This window comes from Mytilus galloprovincialis, chromosome 2, assembly GCF_965363235.1.
Source record: "Mytilus galloprovincialis chromosome 2, xbMytGall1.hap1.1, whole genome shotgun sequence".
Taxonomy (NCBI): Eukaryota; Metazoa; Mollusca; class Bivalvia; order Mytilida; family Mytilidae; genus Mytilus; species Mytilus galloprovincialis.
The window spans coordinates 64,656,414-64,671,698 of NC_134839.1; the positions used below are offsets into that span (position 1 = coordinate 64,656,414).

Genomic DNA, 15,285 nt, shown 5'->3' on the forward strand with positions numbered 1-15,285 from the left:
CAATATACATCATCATAAATAAATACATGTACAGTAGTATGTGCAATGTGCAGGCAAATATACTAATTTTTCCGTTTTTTTCAGACATAAGCCAGGAGTAGATTATCTTAGCTGAATTTTTGAGAATCCAGTGAGAAATTTGGGTCCATAATAATCCACATATTCATAACTTATTTGTCCTGTTGGCGTTGTTTGATTTGATCGTCACTAATGAGTCTTTCGAAGAAGAACAGTTCGTCTGGCGTACAAAATCCTGGTATCTATGATTAATTTTTTTAGAAGCGGATTTTCTTTTTTTCCTATTAATGTATTTTTATGAATATCATGCATGTCGCAGGTTATCCGTCTGATTTGGGGTCATAAAAGACACTTTTTCAGCCATACATATGACGTTATGTTATCAATTCAACTACTTTCTATGTTGGCATCTAGATGTATCTTTATGTTTTGTGTGTCGCACGTTTACCGTCTGTTGTGTAGCATATAGATTTCATAACTTTTAAATTAAGACAACCATTGGTAAAAGTTTGTAATTGAATTTAAAAGGGATAAATTATGATATCAAACAATTGACAGGTTGAGCGGCATCAGCTATGAATGATGTCAAACGTCATACGAATATAAATTAAATTCATTCTATGTAAAAGTAATATAAACCTGTCTTTTATAGAAGACATTACCAAATTACAGAAGTTTTCATTTATTCTTTTGAACAATAAAGTAAGTTCATTCATATCAGATATTTGATTAACGGTGCAATGCTATTAGTTGTAGACACCATACGCGTCATTTTGAAAGAACAATGTATTACTTATCAACAGGTGACACTTGATTGTTCATTAGTGTGCTTGGCTTGAATGAATTCTAAAATTTTGAAAGGTCAAGAAGCTGCGAAACACCTATATACGGATGGTCTGACAGTAATATGTGTATTAGATACCCGATTGCTACATATGTTGTTTTACATGTAGGAACGCTCACCTTGTTCGATACGCTTTGACAGAAATAATTTGAATTTACGTAAAGGGAAAAGTTAGATAATCTTTTTTTGTTATGTATGTTGTGAAGGATGTTCATCCAAGAAAACGGTATAGATAATTATTTGTTTCATGATGCTTACTTGTTATCTTTACACCATAAGCTGATTGATCGGTTCCAGATATTCTTTTTGGCACGGCATTCTGTTTGTTTTTCTGTATTCTGTATACTCCAGTTCCAAGATTACTAACATACAAGTAAGATCCATATAAGTCTATTCCCATAACAACAATAGAAATGCCTACCAATGATGATACATCTATGGAGACTAGTTTAACATCAGTGCCGTCAAACTTAGAAAATTTGATGTGAAACAATGCAGAATCGGTCTAATATAATCTTTTTGAGTTCAAGTCTGTATGTAAACAAAAACATGTCTGTTAATGAATACATTTTTTATAATTCGAAAACAAACTGACAATGCAATGGCCAAAATTTGAAAAAAACAATTAAAAGACAAACAACAGCAGACAGAAGCCATCATAAAAAAACTAAAGACTGATCAATTCGAACCCTACTAAAACAAATAGTATGTTCCTTGAAAACCAGAGCTTATTTCGATATAAGTGTTTGAAAGTACGAAAACATAAAAATTGCTCGGAAAAGTATCAGAATTATGGTAGAGACCCTAGTAATTTAACAATGCAGCGAATTTATATCTTCTGCAAGATCAAATTAATGAATTTTAATGCATAATTATGTTAAGCTAAAGTGTTTGTGTTTTATCAACCAAAAGTTATGTATATTCAGTAACAAGTATAAATCCAACTTCAACTCCCTTGCTTTGGACTTGAGGCAGATGATCGAAGCAAATTATACAAATTACAATAATATCAAACATCATAGCGTGTGCTAACTTTAAATTGGACCAAAATATCATAACAGTTCAAAAGTATTATATAAGTAAGAAGAAATTGGTGCTTATAAAAAAAGACGCCAATGCAAAGAGAACTTCGCATTTCTAAAAAGTAAGCCTTAGTGATAAACATAATTGACTACTTATTTAGACATTGTTAAGATTGATTGAAAAGTTTCAATTCTTACCTAAGGCTAAACCATATGGGGTCTGAATGTCCTCACTTATTAGTGTCTGTCTGCTACTTCCATCAAATTTACATCTCTCGATGGTATGTCTGCCGTGATCACTGAAGTATAACCATCTGTAAAAGATAATACATTTATATAAATTAAATGGTATATGCATATATAGTGGGCAGGATATTTTGATTAACATGAAGGATGAAAAAACACTTAATTGTCCTAAATAAATCTTATTCTACTATTTTTTGGTGAGATTTTCGTCTCATATGTCTCTTATGAAATGTATGTATAAATGTTCCTGTAAGTTTGTATTGTTTATTACATTTTTTGTTTCTTTTTTTTCTATCATAGATTATTGAATAAATAAACTTTAATTTGTAATTTAAGGACATAACTCCTAAACGGAATAAATTGGTAGTTTCAATCTTATTTGCAGTTTTATAGATCTGGCATATTTGTTGATTAGTTTTTCTGTTAACAGTTTTGCTTTACCTGCTTAATAATTTTCAAGTTACAAAATCCTAAGCCGAAAACGTTTAAATTGGTCGTACGTCATTTCTAAAGTGCAATAACTCCTATAAGTAGTCATGTGATTATTTTGATATGCATGAACGGGTATATTATGAACATTTTCTACTCCTTCTCATCCCAGTCTTATATATTTACCTATCACTATAATATATTAGCTGTTTCCGTATGTACATGTTTAGCTTGCTCTCAATTACTTGCACTCTGATATGTAGAATCTTTTCAAATTGTTACATCGTAGAGGTTTTTTTAACAGATGTATACTGTTTTGTATTCTTTAGACCTTTTAGCATTACAAAAAAGCGATACAGTCGATTTCTATACTAGACCAATAGTATCCTTATATTTGTTTACTACCAAGCCAGGATCCATCTTAATTTGTTGGATTAGTTTAAAGCATATGATTCTGTTAATATTTTGGGTTCATGGCACAAAACCAACACCGTTTGAATTGTTTTGCATTTGTGATATCGGGGTTTTTTATATCGGACTATGCGTTATGGGCTTGTTCACTGTTGAAGGCCGTACGGTTACTTATAGTTGTTAATTGTTGTGTCATTTGGTCTCTTGTGGAGAGTTATCTCATTGGCAATCATAGCTTCTTATTTGTATATCTTATCTTGACTTATGTATGCTGATGAAAGTAAAGTTGAAAATAATCCTATTTACTAGTTTTCAAATCTTCAACATAAGAAAAATATTAGAAACCGATTTCATTGGGTCAGACCCGTGTTTCAAACTGAACTTAAATACCTTCAACACACTAGTTTTGGGAAGGCAGACACACAATGCATTTTGAGCATTAAAATAAGATATAGAATTGTGAAATTTGCCTGAGAAAGTTGTAACTTTGGATTTCGAACAATTGAATTATTTATTAACATACATATCATTTTAATCATAAGGTGATACCAAAGTACTGTCTATCAATAATGATAACTGACATTTAATCGTACATTAATTTTTAATTTGTTTAATCTAGATATCATGAAATTCTCAGTATTTACCTGTTTGAAGTGTCTATAGTAATTGCAACCGGAGATTGCAATGATTGGTCTAAAATAACTTCAATACTGGAACCATTTAAACTAGACCTTTTTATAGTACCTCTATCTTCGTCTGCCCAATAAAGATGATCGTTTATTGAGTCTATGGCTATTCCCATGGCTTTCGAGTTTTGAATTATAGTTTCTATAATTGAGTTTTCGTCGCCTAATGGACACGTTTTCCTTAAAAAAAACATATACAAACAACATTGAAAAACAACTTATATATGTTTAATCGTAACACACTATAATATGTTTTACAATAAGTTCATTATAAGTAATTTAAGAAGAGTAATATGACGTAACCACATTGAAATCATTTTGTGAACTACACATTCGTTTGTAGTTGTACATTGTACTCAGATTTTGTCAGAATTTATGATCTCTCTCTAAATATCTCTCTCTCTCTCTCTCTCTTTCGTCCTCTCTGTCATTCATCATTCATTCATCCAATCATTTTTGCATTTAAAAAAGTAAAATCTCATGCGGTTACAATAGTTTTTATTCGGTTGTTAAAATTATACATCACAAAAGAATTTCGTACAGAAGCTATACAACTTAGAAGTTACAGTTATAATGATACCTGCTTATTGTCTGCTTATTTTGATCTGACCAGTAAATAGATCCATCCGTAAAATGATAGTCAACAAATGAAACAGAACTAGTCATAGTTTCTACAAGTACCCTCGAGTTGTCACTATCTAAAGCGGTCAACAATATATGTGTGTTGTTGGAAAATAAAAGTTGTGGTTCACTTCCTGAAACTAAAGGCATATAAGACGAAGTAGCATATTAAAGGACCGACAAAATTTTAACAATTGACAAGCGATAACAAACGGCCTGACTTTTGTGAAACCAAAAAATGAAATATGCCTAGGACAGACAGCAACCACTGAATTACTGATCTAAGACAGGTATAGACGAGGTTAATCGTGTGTTTGAGCACCCCCCCCCCCCTTTGCACACATTAAAGTAAAGATGTTTATCGGAATTAAATATTGTGCATACAGCGTATCAGGCTATCTTGATCTTGTGTTGTTCAGTTCTGTATGTGTTTGTCATTGTAAAATAGAAAATAGAAAGTAATCGATGGAATTCATTATACCGATTATAAAAGTTTAAGAAAAATAGGATAATTGGAGAAGAAGACAATCTATTTAGGATTAATTGAATTAAATAATATTTACTTTAATGCAAACTCATTGTCTTTTTATAAATTGCAATGTTATAGAAGTGTTTTTGTACAATGTATAAAACAACATTATTATTTTTCACTTGAAATTGTTCACAGATGAGGGGTAGAGTTTTTTTTATTTATATGTGCGTCACTGATGAGTATTAGGTAGACGAAACGCGCTTCTGGCGTACTAAATTATAATCCTGTTTCTTCCAAATCCAGTAGCCATAACTTTTGACATGAAAATCATGTATCATCGATTTGCTCATTTTCTGTAAATATACTGCATAGAAAATGTCGAATTATTCGAAACTGTACGGTTTTTGCTACTGTTGGATATATATTGTGGTACAACTTTCGGAATTTTCTGTAACATCAGTATCAGCTCGCATCTGGCGTACAAATTATAAACCCGGAATCTTAGATGAGAGTTTCAATATGAAACTACCATAGTTCTACTAAGTAATAGTAAATGATATGGAGCTATATGGAACTACATGAATAACAACGAATAAAGTTGAGTTTTTTTACACACTTATCTTTAAATATATATACATTAAGTGACTTAATAACAACAAATTTGATATGTGTGTTTATTGTAACAATGTTGTTTTGTAAAAAGACGAACGATTCAATTTGTTTTATCATCATATATACCAGATAAACAATGAACAAAGAAAGACAACTCCAACTCGCTCTCTCACCGCAGTTTTAATAGTCAAATTGATGCCTTGGAATTGATTTTTATCACTGCATAGAGTTTATAGACAAAAGTAAAGTCAATTCACAAAATACATGGGTTTTACAATTCATCTTAGATTCATAGTACAAATAAAAACAGTTGATTTACCTATTCATTTACTCACTTAAATTCTGATACAGGACCCGTGCAATAAGCGATACGCCTTCATATTTCATTTTCAGCTAGGGCCATTAAAAATGTACTACACTTATATGAAATAATAAATTTTCTTTATCGGTTTTTAGAGGATGAGTTCATAAACATTCAATTTAGCATTTAACAAATGTATGTTCAATCAATTAGGTTATATTTTCATAAGCAATATAGACTGATGTATTTCTATGTTTGGTATTAATTATGTTAAGTAGAAACACATTAATTCAGGAACGTACAGGTGTGTACTTTAACGTTATTACCAATGTACATGTATAACGATCATGTATAGGTAAACAGTTTATATATATTTGTATACCTAATTAATTTGAATCTCTATCCATGCTTACTTTCTCTGAAAAATGCCATGAAATTTTCCCATAATGACATCTGTACAAAGTAATACTGTTCAAATACAATCTTGGCTTTGTTAAAATTGAAAGCAAAACCCTGTATACTTCCGCTGAACCACGTTATGACGACGATAAAGGATTTTGTGCATATAATAAAATTCTTAAATTGGTCTTTGACTTTTATTCAAATATAACGATCGATAATGTTATTGTAATATTTTTGTCAAAACTATTAAATAAAAGGTGGTTCTCATTTAAAGTAAGACACATTCATTAAACTAGTGAATCTAACATTGCTCACTTTCTACTCTATGGTTTTTTTCACGCATATACGTGTGCATTTATTCGTATACTATCCCATTAGACTTGAAAAGATTTAAATATACATTGACTTATGCCTTTGACTGTAATGAGTCCAATTTTGTTAACTTGCGTTTATCGTTTATAATAAATTTATAGCTACAGAATTAACACAATTGTTTACAATGCCAGAAAACTTGGAAACAGTGGCAACAGTAATGCCCTGGTCACAACGAACCCACGACACATCTATGCAGCTCCACGACATGGAATTTTGTCAAATCGCGAGTCATCTGTAATCGTCGTACGACAGTCACACGATATTTTCAGCATCGTGGCGCAGTCGTGTGTCGTGGGACGAAAATTGGACATGCACCTTTTTTTGCTCTACGATTTTTTGTCGTGTCACTGTCTTGTGGCTGTCGTGAGAGTGTCTTAACACAGTCGTGGGACTGTTGTGCGATACACACATTGTCGTGGGTACCACCATAAACCATTTTTATAAAAAAAATAATCGTACAACTGTCGCACGATGGTCGTAAGACAATCAAACGACTGTTGCAAGACACTCGTGATACAGTCGCACGATTATCTCACGAATACCAAATTTCGTACGATGCTCGCACAACATTGATTGTCTGTCGTACGACAGTGGTACGTTCGTCTTGCAACATATTTTTGTTTTGTTTAGAAAAATACAATTCGATGGAAATGAATGTTTAAAAAAATACAGTCTGCCGTTTAAAGAGGGTGGTTATTCCAACAGAACGATTACGCTTGACCCTGCTAAATAGGAGCCTTGCCGGAATATGGTCCTGTTAGCGTTGATTCGAGTCCGTGAACAGCATAGAGACTAACGAAATGCCTGACGTTGGTCGGTTAGGCCATGGATCGAATGGCGAATAAACTCATCATAGATACCAGGATTAAAAAATATATACATTTACGCCAGAGGCGCGTTTCATCTACAAAAAACTCATCAGTGACGCTCGAATCAAAAAATATTTAAAAGGCAAAATAAAGTACGATGTTAAAGAGCATTGAGGAAATTCAGAAAAGTTTTAGTCAGTATAGTACTCCGATGCAAGAGTTGAAGCGGGAATCTGCCGGTGATTTCGATGGATTCATGCGGATGAAGCCTGGCATGTTTCAAGAGCTTTTCTGAGAGTCGACCCTCGCATCACTAATCCAATAAATTGGGCCTTCTTTCTATACTGGTTGTTTGGAGTCAACGTGCGGGTGACCAACGATTGTTGTGCGACAGTCATACGACAGTGCACGACAGTTACACGCGCATCCCATAAGATAAACACATGGAAAATGGCCCAAAACAACTCACGATTGTCGTACGACTGTCGCACGACCGACTTGCGACAAACCCACGATAGTACAATTACGTATTTTTTTTCTGTCGTGTACCCATCGTGGAATCATCATGGACATGTCGTAGCTGATGTGACCACTCGAAATATTGTTTTGACATTTTGCACGACAGTGCCACGACAACTATTTAATAGATCTTCCACGACAAAAAATCGTACGATCTGTTAACGTTGTGACCGGGGCTTAACAACACATTCAATATACTAAATTATTTGTTTACTGTCAAAAGCGCTAAATATATTAAGAAACAACTGTACTTACAACTGCATGATCCCGGGGTAGTCTCCTCTCCATTGCCTGAAATAATAAAATAAAAAGCTCACAATCCCAACTGGTAAAACTATGCTACATTTAAATCATTAGCATCAATAGTAAGAGTCATCTTGCACATACTAAATAAGATATACCAAGTTAGATAGATCTACTAGGAGAATATTTAAAAAAGAGAAAAGCCATTTAACAAACGACAGTAACCTATAAAAGAAATCAATAAACAATTTCCACATTTTTTTTTGGTAATCTCGTATTGCTGTTCACAGTTTTTCTTTATCTTGTTTTTAAAGTACCTTTAACTGGAATGAATGTTTAAAAATTCTAATTCTAAATTGCTGAGAATATTTACTGGAATCACTTTATCTATATCTTTCATTGTTTTCAATATAATAGACAAGAACAATAAAAAGGATAAAATCTCAATTATAGGAGACTAACACACAAATGAATTCAAATGAATTCGATGAACAAATAAAGTAAATAAATGTTGACCTTTTTTATGATCTCATTGTGTCGATCAGTTTTCTGTTTCATATTCTAGCTATCAGAGTTTAGCAAAACACACCTAAAAGGGATTAAATATTAGTGAAATAGAAGGTCAATTATTATAACCCCTACAAGGTGTATAAGTTTTGTTGAATAATTTAAATATGTTAATTTGCTGCCTACAGTTTACGTCTTGTTTTCGAAATAAAAAAGCAAAACATTATTAAATAACTCCGAGGAAAATGGAAAGTCCACAATCAAATGACAAAATCAAATGATTAAACACATCAAATCAATGGATAACAACTGTCATATTCCTGGCGCGGTACTACCATTTATAGGTTTATAAAAAGGTGGATCAAATTTGGTTTAATAACTAACTAAACTTCTCATTTTCAAGTATAACAGTCGCATAAAATTTGCAAAAGACTTTTCGGCAATTTGATTTACAAGTTTTTCTTAAATTTGTATTGGACTACACCAAAAGGAAGGGAACAATTTCCCACCAATTTGAATATCTGATTGCCGAATAGTATATTTGGTGTCAAGTAAAATAAATATTTATTATCCACATGTGAGTAACTAATAACCTTTTTGAACTCATCAAATAGCACCTTCCACATACAGCCAGATATATAAGAATCCCATATCGGACCGATGCCCCCAAATTGATTGCTCCTTTTGTTACCGTGGGTATATAGTGCTTCTTATGGAATCCAAGGTCCCATCGCCTTATGAGTTTAATCAATAAAGAATTTAACATTGTTCGTGCATATAATTTTTTATGTTTATCATTTGCTGTACGAAAAAAGATGCTTTCGAAGGGAGCATATATATGGGAGAAGGGTTGATATGGCTCTACATACAAGGCGCTTAAAAACTTAAACAATGTGCATATGGCGGAGAAACACATTGTTCCGGTTTTTTTTTTTTTTTTTTTTTTTTTTTTTTTTTTTTTTTTTTTTTTTTGTAAAATGTAATACATGTACATATAACAGCATATTACTTTTTCAGTTTTGTATCCGACAACACAAAATGATAGCCTGTAGGCATTCGCATTCAATATCTTCGCAAGACCTAGGTTGACAAAAAACACAACCCTGCAAAATCCGCTACTTGAAAACCTACATGACCTAAAGTAGTCGAACTACTATATCACTAGTCAGTTAACACAGAGGTTGTGCGTTCGAATCCCGCAAGGCGTAGGTACAATCGACTCAAACTTATTTGACTAGGATTGGTGGTTTATTACTGATGGTCGGTTGTTCTCTCTGGACACTCCGGCTATCTCCATCTATAATAACTGACCGCCATAAAATAGCATAATGGTGCTGAAAATGGTCTTTAAAATGCTATGATTGTGCATGATAATATGGTAAACATAGTGGCAATTTCGTGTTTCAGGGTTGCTTTTCAATAATAAATTGAACTAGTCTAGATAAAATGTTTTTATTTATAAACAAGTGAAATAGAACAAAACAATTCTTTATTTTCTTTGTATTTACATTTAAATGCGCAGTTAATATAATGATAATTTGATGAGAATTACAAGTTTTGTTAAATATGTCAGGTTTTTTCTTTTACCTGTAATAAAACCATTCAGTTGTTTGCTTTTGATACTTTTAATGTTTTAATCGATTGTGGGCACATGTTTCAAATTATCATACACTGACAAATGTGTTTGGACTTTTGATACCTTATATCCTCTCTGTAAGCCTGATGAAAAAAATATTTCATTATTAAATCAAGGAAGTTAATATTATGTTCAGCGAAAAACTGATGATCTTTTTAAAAAAACATCCTCTTCTTCTGAAATAGATATAAATATTCAATGATGACTATTATCCAGTATTTGCACTGTCAGCTTAAAGTGCTCCTCATGATACATTAAGTTGTTACAATGTTTCAAACTTTTTAAACAACATTCCTGCTTCCAGTAATTTTTTTGGATTTCTAAAATTTGTGTTTTGAAGTTCATTAAGTATAATAGTCGGATGATATATAATTGTGACAGTTTGACTGTATATCCAAGTACATGTAAACTACAATTCTAAATCGAAGACGCACATTTCTGTTTTTGTATGTTCGGATCATAGCGTTACATAATATATTTTAGCTATTAATTAAATACACTGCATCGTTTATACGTAATCCCGCAATCAGATATTTTTGCTGCATAAATGAAAATGTAGACTCAAAATGATTAAATAATGAAGATTATAAATGTTGCATAATATGCTGCAAAAAGACAGCAACACTTGGAAATTAGAATAAACAACTGAAGGACAACACAACCTACAAAATCCTTACAATTTCTAAATTCAATGACACATGTTGAGCAAGCTCTTCATACCTTTCCGAAGCACCTAAAATCACCACCTTTGTGTGGCGTGGGTTGTGTTACTCAGTCTTAAGTTTTATATGATATGTTTTGTGGGTTTTTGTTTTTTTGTCATGGCGTTGTTAGTTTTTTTGTTCGACTAAAAAGTTTGAATGTCCTATTGGTATCGTTTGTCTCTCAATTATAATATTTCATAATAATTTAATTTTGGATGTAACGCGTCTTCTGATTGGCTGACGTTATTTTGTTATGATCCAATAGACATAATTTAGTCATGTGACCGTGACGTCATCAACGTTTTTTCATGGTTTTCTACGGTTTAAAATGGAATTTAGAATTAAATCATAAGAAATGACTGTAATATTTTTTCTGTCTTCGAAATAACATAAAAAATGTGGTGCCCACTGTTAAATAACCCGCTACGCTACGCTACTTCATAGACAGAAAAAATATTACAGTTATTCCTTAATAAACTTAATTTGTATATATGGTACCGCAGTTACCTCATTCGTAATCCCTTCAAGGTTCGTGAAATATCAATGTTAAAGAAAACCAGCGTGTGGTATTGTATTACTATAACATAAATATTTATATCATATAACAATGTATTATAGTATAAAAATCTACAGATATTATAAGGAAAGTGTTTGCTTAAATGTACATACAACAACACTTGCGAAATATGTATGTTTCTTATTTATACTACTGTTTTACTTGCTTTTTTGTTGTTGTTTTTTGTTGTTGTTTTTTTTTTTTTTTGGTGGGGGCAGCCGTATTGTTGTCATTTTTTTTCAACAAAAGTGTTTAAATTTCCTTTTGGTATCTTTTGCCTCTCTTTTATGTGTAATATCCCCAAATCATGGTACGTCACATCCGGTTGTATACGAAAATAGATCGAAAAAAATATTTCCTTGAACTTGATAGTTAGTCCGAGACCACAATTAATTCGTAGTGCATTTCTTTTAGAACATAAATGCAAATTAAAAAAATCCCACCTGCGCTTTCTCAATGAAATTTTTACAGTGTGTTGTACTACTTTTGGGACAAATTATTTCAAAATTATAGAAAACTTCATCGGCTCTAACTCAAAATATGGACAATTGTATGTTTAGGGCGTCTTGAAATCTTTCGACACCTTCCGAAGTGCTAATTCTAAACCTTTTTCAGCTGGACCAAATCACTACTTTCCTTTAAAATTCTGGACCCAAATTTTTTTAAAGTGTAATTTCATCTCCTACTTCCAATTTGAGGCATAAAACATAAAGAAATAAATTTGGAAGTGGTATGAAAAATATTGGCAAGTAACCCACTGTCAACACTAGGGACTGAACAACGAAAATCAAGGGACGACAATTGTGGTCTCGGACCAGTTGTAGGTTATTAATCCTACATTTTATTGCAGTAAAACATTTCTGTGTCATAAACATATGTCTAGGGTATTTCAGAGCACCATTATTTTTTTTAATTGAGGTTTCTATAGAATATTTTGTTAACTTGAGGTTTCATGGTTACTTAACCTTATACACAGATTGAATAAGGGGAGAAATTTGATTGGTTAACTTCAAGTGATGGTTATTTTTTTATATACAATGAAATGTTATGCGATTTTTTTTTCAATAGTACTGGACGGGATAAAACTTTACTCATTGCTAGTGTTTCTTTATTTGAAACAAAGATGAATTCTGCACATTTGTTTTTAAAAGTGCAAATTTAAAAAAGACTAAAAGGGGAAATCAATGAAGGTATTACATCTTCCTACTATAATGTTCACGTAATTTGTATGGTTCCGGAATTGCATCATTTATCATTTTAGTGTGCCTGTAAGGCGAAATAACTGCGAAGAAAACCATGGCCAGCGTGTGGTATTGTAAGTATTAGACAGAAGTGTTTATGTCACATTGTAGGATAACAATCCACAGGTATTACCGGGAAAGTGTTTATGTCACATTATAGGATAACAATCCACAGATATTACCGGGAAAGTGTTTATGTCACATTATAGGGTAACAATCCACAGATATTACCGGGAAAGTGTTTATGTCACATTATTGAATAACAATCCACAATTATTACCGGAAAGTGTTTATGTCACATTATAGGATAACAATCCACAGGTATTACCGGGAAAGTGTTTATGTCACATTATAGGATAACAATCCACAGATATCACCGGGAAAGTGTTTATGTCACATTATAGGATAACAATCCACAGATATTACCGGGAAAGTGTTTATGTCACATTATTGGATAACAATCCACAATTATTACCGGGAAAGTGTTTATGTCACATTATAGGATAACAATCCACAGGTATTACCGGGAAAGTGTTTATGTCACATTATAGGATAACAATCCACAGATATTACCTGGAAAGTGTTTATGTCACATTATTGGATAACAATCCACAGGTATTACCGGGAAAGTGTTTATGTCACATTATAGGATAACAATCCACAGGTATTACCGGGAAAGTGTTTATGTCACATTATAGGATAACAATCCACAGATATTACCGGGAAAATGTTAATGTCACATTATAGGATAACAATCCACAGGTATTACCGGGAAAGTGTTTATGTTACATTATAGGATAACAATCCACAGGTATTACCGGGAAAGTGTTTATGTCACATTATAGGATAACAATCCACAGGTATTACCGGGAAAGTGTTTATGTCACATTATAGGATAACAATCTACAGGTATTACCAGGAAGTGTTTATGTCACATTATTGATAACAATCCACAGATATTACCGGGAAAGTGTTTGTGTCACATTATAGGATAACAATCCACAGATATTACCGGGAAAGTGTTTATGTCACATTATAGGATAACAATGCATAGATATTACCGGGAAAGTGTTTATGTCACATCATTGGATAACAATCCACCGGTATTACCGGGAAAGTGTTTGTACAAACAACACAAGTTTCGAAAACTGTATGTTCCTTATTTATTGTACTTTACTGTGTACGCGATTTTTTGTATTTTTTTTTTTACCATAGTGTTGTCAGTTGTTTCTGTTTTTCAACTTTGAATTTCCTATTGGTGTCTTTTGCCTCTCAAATGTAATTAAGGAATGACTGTAATATTTTTTCTGTCTATGAAGAAATAACATAAAAAATGTGGTGCACACTGAATAACGCGCGTAGCGGGTTATTTAACAGTGTGCACCACATTTTTTATGTTATTTCGAATAGACAGAACAAATATTACAGTCATTTCTTATAATTTAAATCTAAATTCCATTTTAAACCGTAGAAAACCTTGAAAAAACGTTAATGACGTCACGGTGGCATGACTAAATTATGTCTATGGGCTCATAACAAAATAACGTCAGCCAATCAAAAGACGTGTTACATCCAAAATTAAATTATTATGATATAAACGTAATTTGTATTGTACAGCAGTTCCATCATTCATCATTTAAGTGTACCTTAACTGTTATTAGCAATTGCGTAAAAAAACAGCGTGTGTTATTGTAATTCATCGACATAATCATCTATGCCATATCATATTATAAAAATCCACAGATATTACCAGAAGAGTGTTTGTACACACAACACACTTGTGAAAACTATATGTTTCCTTATTTATTCTTCTTTATCATGTTTATTTAATAAGCAAATAAACTATGATATATGTGGTAGCGTCATGTTTCGAAATGCTATTACTGAAAGAAGCTTGTATCAATAAGTTGATCGTCGAAAATTCATCGATTTCCTGAGAGAGCTTCAACTTATTGGGATATAGAACCCTCTTTGATAACATGGGAAATAACTCAATTGTGTGAGATGTTACATAGTTCAAAACAAATGCATTATAGTATAAGTCCGGTTCCAGAACTAAGATTAGGTAATTAAGCCTCTGTTAAGACTGAAGTTTTAACAAAATAACATTTTAATGCACTGTATTGATTTGTGAAAAGGTGTCCTTATAAATGATAGGATTCAGAAAGCAATAACTAAAAAAGAGATAAGCTTAAATATCACTAAAAGGTCACCAGCTCTATGTATGCACCATGTATCTGGACGATGCATTGAACAAATGTTACATCGATTTCTATAAATTTCTTAAGAAGATCAAAATTATACTTTGAAATTCGATTTTTTTCTTTGACAAATTAAAATAACTTTGCAATTTTTTCTAGTTAGCCTGACATTTTCATGTTGACTGGAAAACGTATCGATTGATCCTGTTCTTGCATAATCGACTTGTAAATTCATTTATTGCTTTTATAATGAGGAGGTAATCCGACAATTATAGCAAATTGATTGATAATCAATATTTGTCTATTTCTGTACTTGCTTTGTCAATTACAGAAACAAAATGCGATGCTGTAAATCTTAATCGTCTGTGCATTCATATTCGTGAATCAAACCTATGGTAGATAAATTTGTTACGTCCATGGAGAGCAACAA

General features: G+C 32.2%; 1 protein-coding gene across 1 annotated transcript; it reads right to left on the bottom strand.

The window, feature by feature from the left end:
* Nucleotides 1–1,175: 1,175 nt before the first annotated feature.
* On the bottom strand, nucleotides 1,176–8,091 carry LOC143062360 (low-density lipoprotein receptor-related protein 5-like). Its single transcript, XM_076234074.1, has 5 exons — nucleotides 8,023–8,091; nucleotides 4,237–4,417; nucleotides 3,615–3,836; nucleotides 2,083–2,198; nucleotides 1,176–1,393 (listed from the first exon to the last, which is right to left on the bottom strand). Exons 2-5 carry the CDS (start codon nucleotides 4,320–4,322, stop codon nucleotides 1,368–1,370), a joined length of 450 nt encoding a protein of 149 aa, XP_076090189.1. The 5' UTR covers nucleotides 4,323–4,417; nucleotides 8,023–8,091; the 3' UTR covers nucleotides 1,176–1,367.
* Nucleotides 8,092–15,285: the final 7,194 nt, after the last annotated feature.

What these genes read in the sequence shown, in the direction of transcription:
- LOC143062360 (XM_076234074.1), bottom strand. Translation starts at nt 4,322, where the DNA reads ATGACTAGTTCTGTTTCATTTGTTGACTATCATTTTACGGATGGATCT. An exon ending in ACTATAGACACTTCAAACAG is followed by an intron (nt 2,199 to 3,614) that starts GTAAATACTGAG and finishes TATCTTTTACAG; the next exon opens with ATGGTTATACTTCAGTGATC. An exon ending in CCCATATGGTTTAGCCTTAG is followed by an intron (nt 1,394 to 2,082) that starts GTAAGAATTGAA and finishes GTTTACATACAG; the next exon opens with ACTTGAACTCAAAAAGATTA.